The 14,619-nt window shown below is 49.9% G+C and overlaps 1 protein-coding gene across 2 annotated transcripts; it reads right to left on the reverse strand.

Moving 5' to 3' along the window:
• Window positions 1-220: 220 nt before the first annotated feature.
• On the reverse strand, window positions 221-9,755 carry Pgap6 (post-GPI attachment to proteins 6). 2 transcript variants are annotated; one of them, XM_051181048.1, is made up of 13 exons: window positions 9,491-9,755; window positions 6,479-6,653; window positions 6,193-6,400; window positions 5,857-5,984; window positions 5,385-5,653; window positions 4,971-5,290; window positions 4,492-4,582; window positions 4,283-4,406; window positions 3,909-4,060; window positions 2,929-3,107; window positions 2,707-2,853; window positions 1,745-1,861; window positions 221-1,471 (listed from the first exon to the last, which is right to left on the reverse strand). In XM_051181048.1, the coding sequence occupies exons 1-13, from the start codon at window positions 9,606-9,608 to the stop codon at window positions 1,175-1,177; spliced, it is 2,325 nt and encodes a 774-aa protein (XP_051037005.1). In that variant the 5' UTR covers window positions 9,609-9,755; the 3' UTR covers window positions 221-1,174. The 2 variants fall into 2 exon arrangements, with proteins under 2 accessions (XP_051037005.1, XP_051037006.1); XM_051181049.1 differs by having other exon boundaries at window positions 3,909-4,045; window positions 9,491-9,754.
• Between the last annotated feature and the right edge of the window lie 4,864 nt (window positions 9,756-14,619).

A 14,619-nucleotide genomic window follows, 5' to 3' on the forward strand; every position in this document is an offset into this window, starting at 1 on the left:
GTCTCCGCCTTCTTTAGGGACCGTGAAAAATTATCTGAGAATGCAATAATTCAAGGTACCGTCTACCAAGTGCAGCCCAGGGATTCCCCAACAGCTTTGGCAGGCCTGTTAGGTCCAGCCTCCCTTTCCCTCCAGGGACGCAAGAAAAAAAAATGTAAAACACTTGTCTGGTTTGAAAAAAAATCATTGTAGAATATTAAATTCATCAATTACATAAAAATACACCTTCATAGAACAGTTTAATATTTTACCACCACCCCCAACAATATATACATGTTTCCCCTTTCAAGGAATGAAGTGTGCTTTGGTGGCTAAATAAAGGATGTCAGTAGCAAGGGAAGCAGCCCACATCCCAGACAAAACCTGGAAAAAAAAACTCCAAGGCCACAAAGCAGTTGGTCCTCACAGTGGGACAGGGCACCACTGCACCTATCAGCTCAGAGCTCCTAGGAGGCACAGAAGAATTGGGCCAGGACTCCAGAATCCACTCCTCAAGCCTCAGCTCGATGCTGACCCCCTTGACCCCCTAAGTAGGGAGGTCAGCATCCTAGGGCCTAGGCCAACACAGTACAATGCTACTATACTAGGGCCTAAGGCCTTTAGGATGAGGAGGGCACACCAGTAGGGAAGTGTGTGCCTTCTGGGACCACACTTCAAACAACTGAGCATCCTGCTACTTCCCAGGATCTTTGGCTCCAACAGAGAAGAAAGGACAATGCATGGCACCCCAGAGTCTTATCAGCTCTTTGACTCTACCACAGCAACTGCAGCAACAGGGCATCCCCATGCCAAGGCAGGGTGTTACATGCTGTCAGGAACAGTGACCTAAATGAACTCAGGCTTCCTTGCCTTGTGGGTCTCATATCACCACTTCACAAAGGAATGGGACAGTGGGGATCTTTCCCTTATCTGTATCTTCAACCAATACATATGATCTGCTCACACTTGGTACCTGTGGTCTCCAGGTAGAAAGCAGCTGAGACCTACAAAGGACATTGGCAGCAGCCACAAAGATTTTGGGGTGGAGGAGTTCTCTCCTCTAGAGAAAGAAGCCAAAGGTCGCAGGACAATTTTATTCAGATGGAAACCTGATTGGGGCTAGTTAGGCACCTCTCTTGTTCCTGTCCTAGCTGAAGAGGTCATCAGAGTATCAGGTGTCCTTGAGCCAGCCATATCATGTCACTGTGTACAACTCATCCCGATCATTCCTGCAGATCTGGTAGTGACAAGGGAACTTCTGCAAGCAAGTCCAGGACTCAGCCTGCTCCTCTCGTGGTGGCAGAAGCAAAGCTGCACTACCAGCCAATAGGGTATGCCAAATGCTGTGGGTGTAGTAGTAATTTTCGCTGGTCATCATGGAAGTGTAGATGGTGATACCTACAGAGGCCATGGAGATACCAGGCAGGAGGTAGAAGACCCAGCGATGCCACGTGGTAGGGTAGCACTGACGCCGGTGCCCACAGCGGTACATCTAGAGTGAACAGCCACATGAATGTCAGTGCAGGCTTGAGTACAACCACAGTTCCCAAGGGTTACGAGGTCTATCTAGATCTAGGCAGCAGAACTGCATATGGACTCATGGCTAGTGGATCTCAGGTCAAGACCTCAGGCAAACGGCCATACTGGGGGCTCAATGAGTAGCTGCTACTGGCTCTAAGTGGATGTGGAGTTTTGGAGCCCTTCCAGCAAAAACTGGAATCTAAACTGAGTCTAAACATGAAAACCTATGTGCCCTGTTCCTTACCCACATGGAAGCCATGATCACAAAGGCAAAGAGGCAGGGTCCCATCAAGTTCCAGATGCCTCTTCGATCCATCTGTAAGGACATGGCGATGACCAGTATACCTAGGACAAACAGGACCTGGGAGAGACACAGGGATTGCCTGTGGGATCATGGGAGCCTTTGGCTAGAATCATCTGTGATGATACAAGACACAAAAGGTACTGCTGTGCTGGATGCCCATTATCAGTTTCCTGTCATTCTGGTACATCTGCCAGCTCCTCTTGGAGTTATTGGCAGATTTTGACCCATTCCAGCTCAGCCACCTGGGAAGGAAAGTGTCCTTCCTCTAGCCCCTTTACTGTGTCCAAGGGTGAACACAGAAGAACCTTTTGAGAACTAGATGGTAATACCTACTCCTAATGGGCAGTCATGTACACACTTGCATGATCCTGTATACCAAGCCTTCCAGGGTCTCCCATACCTAAGCCTCCATCAACACATCTGCCACAGACTGAAAGTTCAAACCCTTAACACTCAGCCCACAGGACTCTTCAGAATTTTCCTTGCCCAGTTTTTTATATGATCATGGAGCTTCTAAGCATGCCCCTGATGAGCAGTAACCCAGCCTGCAGACAGAAGGCAGTTTACAAGCAGCAAAGAGTCATCTCCACTGTCCAGCTGCTACAGAAAGTCGCCAGAATGCCCTAGAACAAGGAACCCAGGAGCATGGTTGAGTCTTCTCAGGGAAGCCTGGCTTGGCTCCTCTTTGAGATTAGGGTTCTGGACTCCCATCTCCCTTCCTGGAGTCCTCTGATGATCACACCCTTCCTTCAGTTTCCTATGACTTCCTCCAAGAGTGGCTAGTTATCATGTGGGAGTTGACACCCAGCCCTTACTGTTTTATCCCTCTTTGCCAGTCCACATATTGTATGTGAGGGCCTCTGCTTCCCTGGAGCCCGGACTTAGCATCAGAGGCCACTCACCTGTTTCAGAATTGTCTTCAGACGGGCCATGCAAAGAATGGTCACCCAGGTGGCTGCCCCAGAGCCCAGAAAGTCGCAGTACTGAAGTGTGTCATAGCTGAGGATGCACAGTGCTGCGTCCCCCGGCTGGTCACAGGCGTGGTAGAACTGTGAGGTGAAGCAGTGAGCAGCAGCCCTGACATCCCTACCCAAGGTTCCCGAAGAGATTAGGGTCAACCCTACCGTGGAGAAGAACATGGTGTAAAAGTAGACAGAGGCCTCAACCAGGAAAGAACGGTGCACTGACACAGCAATGGGGGCCAGGAACATGAGGTTGCTGAGTGTGAGCAGAAGCGCTGCTGCCTTCTGCTGGGCCACAGTCTGGGCTGTGCTGTTATCGGTGCAGCTCCACCCGCGCCAACCTAGGGGGCCACACAATACCTAGGTGTGTCCTGGAAGCGGACAGGAGGCTTCTGAACTTTCAGGCCCCTTCCTCACCCAGAGGGAGGCTTCAGAGACAGGCCTAATGGAGGCCACATGTGTGGTAGGAGGAAACTGGTACTGATAGAAACTGTCATAGATAAGTGTGGGCAGGTATGGGCAAATGGGGACAGGTGTGGGCAGGTTGGGACAAATATGGAAGATGCATGTAGACAGGAGGTCTGGACATGTATGTGTACTCACAGCAGATATGAGCAGGTGCGGAGAAGCACGGATTAAGCATAGCTGGTGCAGATAGTCATGGGCAGTGGGAAACATGTATGGGCAGATGTGTGTAGATATAGGCAAGTGTGGGCAAGTATGACCTACTGGGAGCAGACATGAGCCTGGGGAAAGGTGTGTGAACAAGTATGTGTAGGTAGGGGCAGGTATGAATAGATATGAATTAGTAGGGACAGTTATAGAGATATGTGGCCATGTAGGCATGAATGTGGCAAGCATGGACAGATGGGAACACATGTGACTATGTAGAAACCGCCATAAAAAAAAGTGGATCAGCATGTAATCACAATAAAAGTGGGAGCAGTTGGACATAGGCATGGGCAAGAGAAACACTTGTAGGCATGATGTGGGTATGGGCAGGCAAGGCAGGTGGGACACAAGCAATGCCAAGGTCAGGAGGCAACACCTCCCCTGTAAATGCCTCAGTGCCCATATGCCTGAAGCAGTGGGGGAGTGGGAGGGAGTTTTGTCCCTGCTTTGCTCTGCACGGTCACTCTCACCTGCTTTGCAGCTGCAGCCTGCATACAAATAGCCGTATCTACGCAGCAGGAGGCACTGGCCATATGGCCCACAATCATTCAAACAGGGCACCAGGTACAAGATGGTCTCCACACGAGCTATGGCCTGTTCACAATCCCTGTAAAGGAGGGGCCTGAGAGGGCTGGTTGTAGTGCTCTGCAGGTCACTCCACCACGAGGACTCCCAAGCCCAGAGCTGAGCCCTCCAGACTCCAACAGCTAAGACACTCATTTCCCCTGCTAGTGCTGTTGTGGGGTGGGGGAAGGTAGAAAAGAGAACCCCTCCTAACACAGAGATGCTTCCCTTCATTGCTAGCAGCCCATGTCTCATGTTGCCCAGGCCCAGATTCACATACTCAGAACTCTCAGGGCACACAAGCTGCAAGGAGAGGTACCAGTTGTCTGTCTCCGGGTAGGGAATGATGAGGTTGGCCGTGTGAGATGAAGAACTCAGAAACATGGGATGGCCCTGGAAAAAGGCTGCATGGGGTGGGTGAGGGGGAGCTGTCAGAGGTGGCTAGAGGGACCACTCAGTCTCTCCACCACAACTGCCTGCCCAGAATACCTGTGGTGCAGTTGAGTGAAGTGTTGAAGCTGAGAAAGGGCGAGGCAGCATTCACACAAGCTGCTACCAAGGTGTCATTTGTGACCTCTGTCTAGAACGGGAAAAAGTGCAGGTTAGCCATTTTCACCCCTTAAAAACGGTATCTTGCCTGCCCATCTTGCATGTTAGCTCAGTCATGCTGGGTATTTTTTTCTGGCGGGGGGGGGGGGGGGGACCTCCTGCTATCCCAAGGCTCATCATGGCCTGGATTCCCTTCAACTGTTCTAGTGATTACCCTGCCCTTTGCACAGATACAATTATGGCAACTTCTGACAGGGACAGGGCTGCACCTAGAGGAAATCTATCCTCAGATGGGTCCCCTTCTCTATGGCGTGAAAAGCCACCCCACCCCAATTTCAGTGCTGAAATTACTCTGTATCCTGAGTTAAGCCCAGGTCACAAGTGACTGTGGACTGCTTCAGTGGGCTTCTAGAGGATACCTGGTTAACCCTCAGGATGATGATGAGAGAGCCCCCGCTGTCCATGCCTGTGTCAAGACGGAGCTGCATTACAGAAGGCATGTGTGAATACACCAGTATGAAGGCCCCATTCAGTGGCTGGAAGTGGACAGATACTACATCCGTGTCTTCTCTCATGACTGGATAGTTCAGGAGACAGAAGGGGCCACTGACTACCCTGCCACTCCTGCCCAGTCCCCACTGGGTAGGGTTTTGGGACAGCCGGCCCACAGAGGTGTCATAGCTCTGGTTTGGGTTGTTTTTCATATGATGATGGAAGGTCACACTCCATGGCCTGCACACTGTCAAGAGGATAAAGGGCTCAGACAAAGAAAAGCCTGGAGTTTTGGGGGAGGTAGGCGGAGCCAGTCCACCCCTCCCTCCCATGTAGCCCACCTGTAAAGGCAGCTTCAGCAGTGAAGACCACTGACACATGAGGTCCTGCCAGGTTCTCAATTGTCATTTGTAGCCACCGGCCCCAGGGTGGTGAGGACAGCAGCAAATGGCATGATGGAGTGAGGCCAGTGCAACTCAGCACCTTTTGGAAGTTTCTAGGCAGGGTGGATCCACCCACTGTGAGACGCACTGGGCAGCCGGGGCTCACACTGGACACACAGCCCCGCAGTTCCAAGTGAAGCTCCTGGGTGTATTCAGGGACAAAGATCCTGTGGCAAGGTGGTGGCAACTCAGACTCACTAGCTCATACTGTGAACTTCCTCTATCTGCCTAGGGAAGGTATCTGACCTCTCTTTCCAACATGTCTATAAGGTACAGCCTTCTCACCTGCAGGATGAGATAATGGTACCACCTGCTCTAAACCCAAAGGTCGGGGCTATAGGACAGACTTGACCTCCCCTACTCCACTCACTTGAGGTAGCTGGGGTGGGAGAGCAGCGTCTGTGGGAGGGGAACATCAGGCTCTAGGATGGAGACTTCAACCACCCTCATAGCCAGCATATCAGGCTGGAAGGTGTAGGCACAGGTAGGAACAGAGCCCTGGGAGAGAACAAGGCAGGGAGTGATAAGGGTCAGAGAATGCAGGATGTGGGCCAAAGGAACAGATCTTTGAGGGGGAAGAGAGTTGAATCCAGAGTCTGATAGCTGAGAGTATTGTAAGGTCTGCCCCAGAGGTAGACTAGAGGCTGCTGGTCTTCCATACATCAAAGGGGTTTGGCCTTCATCCCAGGAGGTCAGCCCCCCTCACCTTCACCTCGATCTTCTGAGATGAAGGAGGGAGGTGAGCAACCACAAACCAGTCCCCAGGGGCTGGGTGGGAGATGTTGACAGAGGTGTTGCCCAGTATCATGGTACTCAGTAGTGTCCTGATATAGAAGGAGGCCTGCCTCAGGGTGTTGTCAGGGAAGCTAGTGCCCAGCGGGTTGATGACAGGAGGGGCGCCATAGCGGAAATGCCTGCAAGAGATCAGATCTAGGGTCAGGGACAGGGTTTCCCCAGGCATGGATGCTAGGGACAGAATACTGAGTACCTACACGGTGATTTCTACGTCGGTGCATGAAGGACCACCCTGGGACACATGCAGCAGCCAGCGAAGTAACACTGTGTCTGGGGGCACTCGAAAGTGGAAGAGCCGGGTGCTGCCATACCAGCTGTAGAAGGACAGCTTCTGTGGGGCCTGTGAGAAGTGCTCAGACACCAGCCCAGCTCCTAGATGGAAAAGAAGACAGTCAGGTGGGTGGGGCACACAGGAAGAATGAGAAGATCCACTCTGGACTTCGTCACTCAGACTTTGAACTTAGCCAAGGTAGAAAATGCCTCCTGGCACCTAGATGTTGTCTGCAGTAATCAGAAGTTTCTCCTAGAAATGAGCAGTTATTCCTCTGCCTTCTCTCCCTGGATGGCCACTGCCTACTCACCAGAGACTTTGCCTTCTCATACTACAGCAACTTGCAAACAATGAAGCCAGTAGCCCCTAGCACCCACCACCTTCAGATGGACACACTCAGAGCCAGCCAGCTCTCTTTCTGTCTGTTGGTTAGTTAGTTCCACTCCTTGCATTATATCCTGGTGCATCAAACCCAAGAGATGGAGACAAAAAGACAACAGGAGGTAGTCAGGAAGGAGATCCCACCCCTGCTGATATCTGCCTTGACTTCTGGACCATAGCAAAGGCTCCTCCCTCCCACCTCACCTTCTCTGAACCTCTCCTAACTACATGGGCAGGTACAGAGGCTTGGTCCAGAAGGTAGCTGCCTCTCACACCTGTTGTGACTTAGAACACAGCCAGATACCTACTCAGGAAAAGACCATGATGAGGGACTTTTGTCCAGAAGTCTAGACATCTATAAGAATCAAGGGGCAGCCTAGGCAGAGGTGGTGCAGGCCTTTAATCCCAGCAGTTGGGAGGCAGACACAGGTGGATCCCTATGAATTTGAGGCCAGCCTGGTCTACAAAACAAGTTCCAGGACACTAGGGCTGTTACAGAAAAACTCTGTCTCTAGAACCACCACCACCCCCAATTAAAAAACAAAAATTGAACCAAGGGGCAGGGGGACTCTCTGTTCCAAATGGGCAAGACCTCCAATTGCCCTCAGGGCACATACCCATGCATGGTGGTACAAGGACAAAACAGAGGACCAGGAGATAAACTACCCAAAACCCCCAGGACTAGGGCACCACATGGCTTCAAACCCTGACTCAGATTACAGCTTCCTTCCCTGTACCTAGTGCCAGCTCCAGCTTTGTGCCTGTATGATCTTGGGTGTCCCCTCTCTCTAGATCCCTGCATTCCTATGGATAGGCTAAGGTAGACTGCTTGTCCCTTTGAGGTTAATGAGTGATGAAGTGCTTTAAGAAAAACACATTCTGGTTGGCATCGTTCCCAGGCAGGAAACCTTCCTTTGCCCCACCAGGTGCCTGCCTGGTTCCCCTAGGAGAGGGAAGAGGGAGTCAGGTGAGCCAACCATGTGACTCCTCCCAACAGAGGCATCTGGAGAAAAGCTAGCAGCCTGCTTGGAAAAGGGAGCTGCAAAGGAGCCTGGCATGGGGGTAGGGCAGAGTGAGGCTCCCTCAATGAATTCCAAGCTCTCTGGTATCTGCAGGTCCCATTTACCAGACTAGGCCTGAATGCCAGGAGCTGCTAAATGCCCTAAAGTGGTGATATGATAATGGAGAAGGAAAAAAATTGTGAGGCAGAATATTGCTCACCAAGCTGAGGAGGGAAGATCCCTCCCCACTTGGGCTGTGACCTCTGAGGAAGAGAAAAGCCCTTGGTCCCCCCACAAAGCTGTGGAAAAGAGCTGACATCTGTGATATCTGGATACTTAGATGAGACCTACTCAAAGCACCAAACTCTCATGTCTAAACCCCTCCAGGCTTCCTTGATACACCCAGGAATTTTGTTAGATGTATCAGACCTGGACAATTGGCATGATAGGGTGAGCCCCGAACAAGTTGGAAGGATGGGGAGGGCCAGCTGAGCAAACAAGCTCCTGCCTGCTCCAAACACCTCCCCCATGTGCATAAGGTTGGTAGGGAGTGGGAACAGAAAGTCCCTGAGACAGAAAGTCACTGGGAACCTTAGTGAAAGTACTTTGCTCTAACCTTCCAAACCCTAGCAAGTGTGGAGATACTGCCCACCCACAGACTGAAGCAGCCATGGTCACAGACCCACTTGCCCCTCACCTAGCCAATGACCCTCACTAAGCTTAATCCCAGGGATGGAGGAAGAGGAGAAAATAGGTTGTGGTATGGAGCAACGTATCTGAAGGTCTTTAAGGGGACATTGCCTTTCAAGTGATGCCAAGCTCAGAAGCCAGAGGGGACGGCACTCAAAAGAAACAAGAGCTCGGAGGAGCAATACTTCGGGATGGGGGGAGTTGGAAAAGGCAAGTGGAAAGAACCAGCATCAGGAACTAAGGAATACCAACTGGTACAAAGAACTGGGGAGTTTCAAGCAATATTGGACAAGCAAATGTCTTAGAGCCTCACTGTCAACCCGTTCTGCCTCAAGCACAGCCCAGAGGGCCAAAGGTCTAGCAAAACATAGTCCAAGACTTCCGGGCTTAGAGAATAGAAATGCAAAGAAGTTGAAAAACTCCTCTACGGGAAGGATCGTTTTGTAGGGTGGCTGGACTCCTACTTCAGAGACCGGCCGGCCAACTTTGTCCAGCTCTACCCTTCCACCAGAACAAATGATGGCCCTTGAGCCACCACACTTCGGCTGTTCTTCGTTGATAAGTTCCTCTGCCTCCCGGCTTTTAGGTGCCACAATCGCGTTCCCAAAGCATAAGGGAGCAGGACCGGTAGAGTACACCCCAAGTGAGCGAACTCGGCGGGCCTCGGGGACAGAAAAGCCGGCGTGGGGATTTTTTAGCCCGTGATGCCCCACAGGGGGCGCAACCCAGAGTGAGAACATAGCTACATCTCCGCTCCAGGTGAGCACACAGGTGCCCACCGAGAGTCACAATCCGCCCCGCCTCCCCCGCCCGCCCCCCGCCCACGGCCCGTGCTCGGATGGCGCCGTAGGCCAGTGCGGGCTCACCGCTCTTCTTGCTGTCGCCGGCGGCGGCAGGCGGGGGCCGAGCGAGGAGCAGCATCAGCAACAGTAGCGGCCCAGCCGCTGCCGTCCGCGCCGCGACCCCGGCCCCAACCCGGCCCATGGCTCCGCGCTCGGCCCGCGCTACCCCGCCCGCGCCCCGCGCCGCTCGCCCCCGCCTGGGCAGCCCCCGCCGCCTCTGCGGCTACCGCCGCTGCCTCTGCCCGGAGCTCCCATGGCTGGACCAGTCCTGCCGCCAGCGCCCCGGGCACTTCCGCCTCCGAGGCCCCGCCCCGCCCCGCAGGGAGCCAGCCTGCGGTATCGGTCCCTAAGGGTGCGGGGCCGCGTCACCTTGGCCAGAGGGGAATTGAACAGCAGGGGCCTCGGAAGGTCGCAATTGGAGGGGACACGGATTCATGGCCGATTACGCAGCTTGAGGGGACGGGAAGCATAGGATGGAGAATCCTGTGGAACGCTTTGGGGTACAGAGAGCAGACGTCACGTGGGAGGCACGGGTTGAGGTGGGATACGAGGCAAAGGTCACGCGGGGCAAAGGGGTCACGCAGGACACCTTTGGGATGCGGAGCAGATGGGTTAAACGGAACCCAGATGGATTCAGGACATAGGGGTCGTGCGGGACAAGAGAGAGCACCGGACTGCCCTCTCCCAAGGCATTGGAGTTGGGGTGAAACGGTCGAACGCAAGGGGGTGGGGCACGCAGAAGAGTTACATGAGACTGACTTGGGGACAGGAGAAAAAAAATCATTCACGACCTGGGGATGAAATAGAGCGGCCACACGCTGACCTTGCCTGGAGGAACTGAACCTCTAGCTGCCCGAAGACCCCCATACACCATAACCACACACTGCTGCAAAGGTATAAATGACTAAATGGAAGAGGAAGGTGCTCTTTGCACCTGTAAGAATTGAATAAGTGAGTTTGTCAGTGTTGGATGAACTCTAGGTACCAAGGGGATATATTCCAAACATGTTACAGATATGGTTGCAAACGAAAAGCTCTACAAGAGAACTTGGGAAAGTCAAGAGGAAAAAAAGGCTTTTCTAAGTAGGCATCCAATGAAGCAAGTAAAACTGCATTAAGGAATATATACAAGATGGGCAGGGCAGTGTTGGCACACACCTTTAATCCCAGCACTTTGGGAGGCTGAGGTAGGCGTTATCTCTGAGCCTGGTCTACAGAAGGAGTTCCAGGACACCTAAGGCTGAACACACAGAAACTATCTCGAAAAACAAAAAAAGATAAAGGTCAAGGTGTTGCAGATTTCTTAAAATATTATGTAAATAAGAACAGGCCCTCCTGTATTAAATAATGAGGCCATTTTTATCCTTTTTGCTAAAGATCATGAAGCTTGATCTCTCAGGCCCAGATTAGGGATGTCTCCAGGGATCCTTGGACTCTGCAAAAAAAAAAAAAAAAAAAAAAAAAAAAAACTGTATTTCCTCCTATTTGTTCTGCCTGTATTCACTGTCATGTGCCCACTGTTATTCCAGTAAATGCACCTATAATTGGTCATTAGGGTTTGGGCATAGAATTTTATCCACACTGAATGGAGCCAAGGTATACTGTTGTTAATGAGAAATGGCCAGGTGTGGTGAACCACACCTGTATCCCAGCAGTAGGAAGGCAGAGGCTGACCGATCTCTGAGTTCAAGGCTACTTTGGTTTACAGAAAGAGTCCAGGATAGCTATGGCTATGTAGAGAAAACCTGTCTCAATAACCCCCACCACCAACAACAACAAAAAAAGTAGAAAAATGTACTGTGTGACGATTAGGAATGGCCTACCATATACAGCAGCATTAGCTTAGAAAAAGGGCAGAACGGTGTTTGGAAAGCTGTTTTTGTAAAACTTGGGTTGGGGGAGTAAGTAAGTTGGAGGTAGCTCATGCCTTAAGTCCCATCAGGGGCAGAGGCAGGCCAGCCTCTGAATGCAAGGCCAGCCTGATCCCCAGGGTGAGTTCTAGGACAGGCAAGGCTACACAGAAATCTTGTCTCAGAGGGGAAAAAATGGGTGGGGAAATTTACATCTTGGGTTGGAAAGACAGCTCATGGGTTGAGCCTTTGCTTGGGGAGGGGAAACAGGTGGCTAGGAACAGAAGACTGGACCATACCTGCTTTTATCTTTTGAATGTTTTATTTCAGGGGAAGGGAGAGCTAAGCCTGCCAGCCACAAAGCATTGAAGTTCAAGGAAGGGCAGGTGAAGGGTGTTGGTCACAGAGGAAGGAAACTTTGTGAAAAGCCAAAGGACACCCTTTGTTGCTCTGGAATCCAGGCTGAGTCCTCCTAACTCCAGCTGTGGGGGTGGGGGGAACTCCCAGGCAGCTTTCAATTTAAAGGGACAGTGGTCGTTTGGGACTTTTGCTGAGTTGTGTTTTTAGGGTACTGCTGGTTACCCAGAGTCCACATGGGCAGCAAATATAGTTAGTACCATGGTTTGTTCTATTGGCTGTCCCCAGACTGTTCAGAGCCCCCTTCATCCCTTTCTGCCCTCTCCAAACCCCTCTCTGATTGTGTCACTGTGGAGTAGGGTTGCTTTTCCTTACAGGTGGAAAACAAGCAGCACAACTCTCTCCAGTGCCCATGTAAGGGCTATGGCATTGAGGGTGGACACTCAGCCCTGGACTGGAGTCTCAGGGCCTCTAAGCAATGGGAGGAACTCTACCAGGAAATGTAGCTCTAGTGCACTTGTGGTTAGGGAACTGTAAATGCAAAAGTGTTCTTTGTTATGTTGACCTCTCACTCAATACACACTACAGTTTTCTGCAGGACTGTGAACTACCTTGTAACCAGAGTTTTAAGTGCTGGTTCCAAATGCCTAAAAAGATGAGTAATTGAGCTGGAGAAATTGGAGAAATGGCTCAGAAGTTTTTTGGTTGTTTTTTATTTTTTTTGTTTTGTTTTTTGAGACAGGGTTTCTTTGTGTAGCTTTGGAGCCTGACCTGGCACTCACTCTGTAGACCAGGCTGGCCTTGAACTCAAAGATCCTCCTGTCTCTGCCTCCAGAGTGCTGGGGTTAAAGACATGCACCACCACCACTCAGAATGGCTCAGAGGTTAAAAGCACTTCTTGCTGTTGCAGATCGCAACCATGTCACTCCAGTTTTAGAGGATTTGGCACTGCCTTCTAGCCTCCTTGGGAACTGCATACACCTAGTACACATACATTCACCCAGATAAAATAACCATTTACATGAAAATTTTAAAAGTCTTAAAAAAAAATGAAGGCTGTACACAGAGGTATATCCCTTTAATCCTTACACTCAGAGGCAAAGGCAAGCAGTTCTCTGTGAGTTCAGGGCTAGCCTGGTTTACCAAGCAAGTTCCAGGCCAGCCAGGGTTACATAACAGAACTTGTGTCAAAATAATGATAATATAATGGTGAAAAGCAGAGACAAATTTAATCAGAATGGGTGAAGGGGTCACTGTCATTTTCAGGGTTCTGATATGAACTGATATTCAGGAATAAATAGAAGAATTCAAACTGGGACCAAGAGATACACATAATTAAGCCATCTTAGTCCAAGGGTGGGTCCACCATCATTGGTTTCAACTTCAGTCTGGAAATGTGTTCTTGTAAGTTGTTCATTAGGGCTGGAGAAACAGCCAGCCCTGATGTTTCAGAGTATGTACCACTCTTGCAAAGACACAATTTCAGTTCCCAGCACCTATATTGAGTGACTCACAATTGCCTGTAACTCCAGCCAACTCTTCTGTTTTCCGCTGGCATTTGTGAGCCTCATATAATTAAAAATTAAGATGGTTTTTAAAGTTGTTAAAAAAAACTGTCTAGTCTGTTAATCACCATCTTCACTTAAAGGAACCAATTTAGTTCCAAGAAAATTATCTGCTTAGAATGCAATGTCTTCATTATAACTGTCCTCTTCTTGGGACAGCACCCCCATATTTGTCTTCAGCAGGTGGCCCTCAATTCTTTAACAGGAATTCCCCCTCAGTATGCACAACCTGGAAGAGGATCCAGACATGGATGTCTGCAAAGCCTTGCTGTCTCTGAATCTAAGGTGACTACAGGCTTAGGACGATTCTTTTGGCCTTTGGCCTTGAAGGGGAAAGAAACATCCTTAGGGATGACCCTGTCTGTGTAATCAAACCAAAGTCCAACCCAATGTCAATGAAATAGAATAAAAGCTAAAAGTGCCAGATTCTCCTCCTTTTTTTTTGGGGGGGGGGGGGTTGAGACAGGGTTTCTTTGTGGCTTTGGAACCTTACCTGGAACAGACCAGGCTGGCCTGGAATTCACAAAGATCTGCCTGCCCCTGCCTCCTGTGTATTGGGATCAAAGGTGTGAGTCACCAAAACCTTTTTTTTTTTTTTAAGTTACCTTGTGGTTCAAGGAAGGAATCTATGCTTTTTTTTTTTTTTTTTTTAAAGCAAAAAACAGCTTTTAAGTGCTTCTTACAATCTCAGCCCCTGAAAATTAATGTGCTATCATTTAGATATGCTAAAAAAGAAGAGAAAAGAAAAAACTCCAGGAGATGAGGAAAAAGAAAACTCAGAACTACCTGCTACTACAAAGATCCAAGAGATGTATACCAATTTTTTTCTTTTTAAAGTATAATTTCACTATTTCTCAAAACCATTATGTAAGGGGCTTGAGAAGGTTAGTGCCTTAGTGGTTAAGAGCACTGTCTGCTCTTGCAGAGGACCTGGCTTGATTCTCTGCATATACATAGCTGCTTATAACCTATTACTCCAGTCCTAGGGGATCTGACTCCCTTCTAGCCTCATCCAGTGATGTGTATACATGGTGTACAAACCTGCATACAGGCAAAACATGCATACATACAAAATAAATCAATATATAAAACAAAAGAAGAGCCGAAATGTAGGACACAGGAGTAAGAGGTCTGGACCCTCTCTCTGGTAATATAAGACCATGTGGAAACAGACTGATAGAAATGAGTTAATATTTAAGACAGAGCTAGCCAATGAGAAATGCTAGTAACAGCCCAACAGTTTCATAACAAAAAAAAAAAAAAAGAAAAGAAAAGAAAAGAAAACATTATGTGACCCAGATTGGCCTGAACTTCCTGAGTACTGGGGTTACAGTGTTTGGATCCCTTTGCTTTGGCTAATGGGGTCTGATCACACCACATG

This window comes from Phodopus roborovskii, unplaced genomic scaffold (assembly GCF_943737965.1).
Source record: "Phodopus roborovskii unplaced genomic scaffold, PHOROB, whole genome shotgun sequence".
Lineage (NCBI taxonomy): Eukaryota > Metazoa > Chordata > Mammalia > Rodentia > Cricetidae > Phodopus > Phodopus roborovskii.

What these genes read in the sequence shown, in the direction of transcription:
- Pgap6 (XM_051181048.1), bottom strand. Translation starts at nt 9,608, where the DNA reads ATGGGCCGGGTTGGGGCCGGGGTCGCGGCGCGGACGGCAGCGGCTGGG. An exon ending in TGCTGAAGCTGCCTTTACAG is followed by an intron (nt 5,291 to 5,384) that starts GTGGGCTACATG and finishes TCCTCTTGACAG; the next exon opens with TGTGCAGGCCATGGAGTGTG. An exon ending in TTCACTCAACTGCACCACAG is followed by an intron (nt 4,407 to 4,491) that starts GTATTCTGGGCA and finishes CACCCCATGCAG; the next exon opens with CCTTTTTCCAGGGCCATCCC.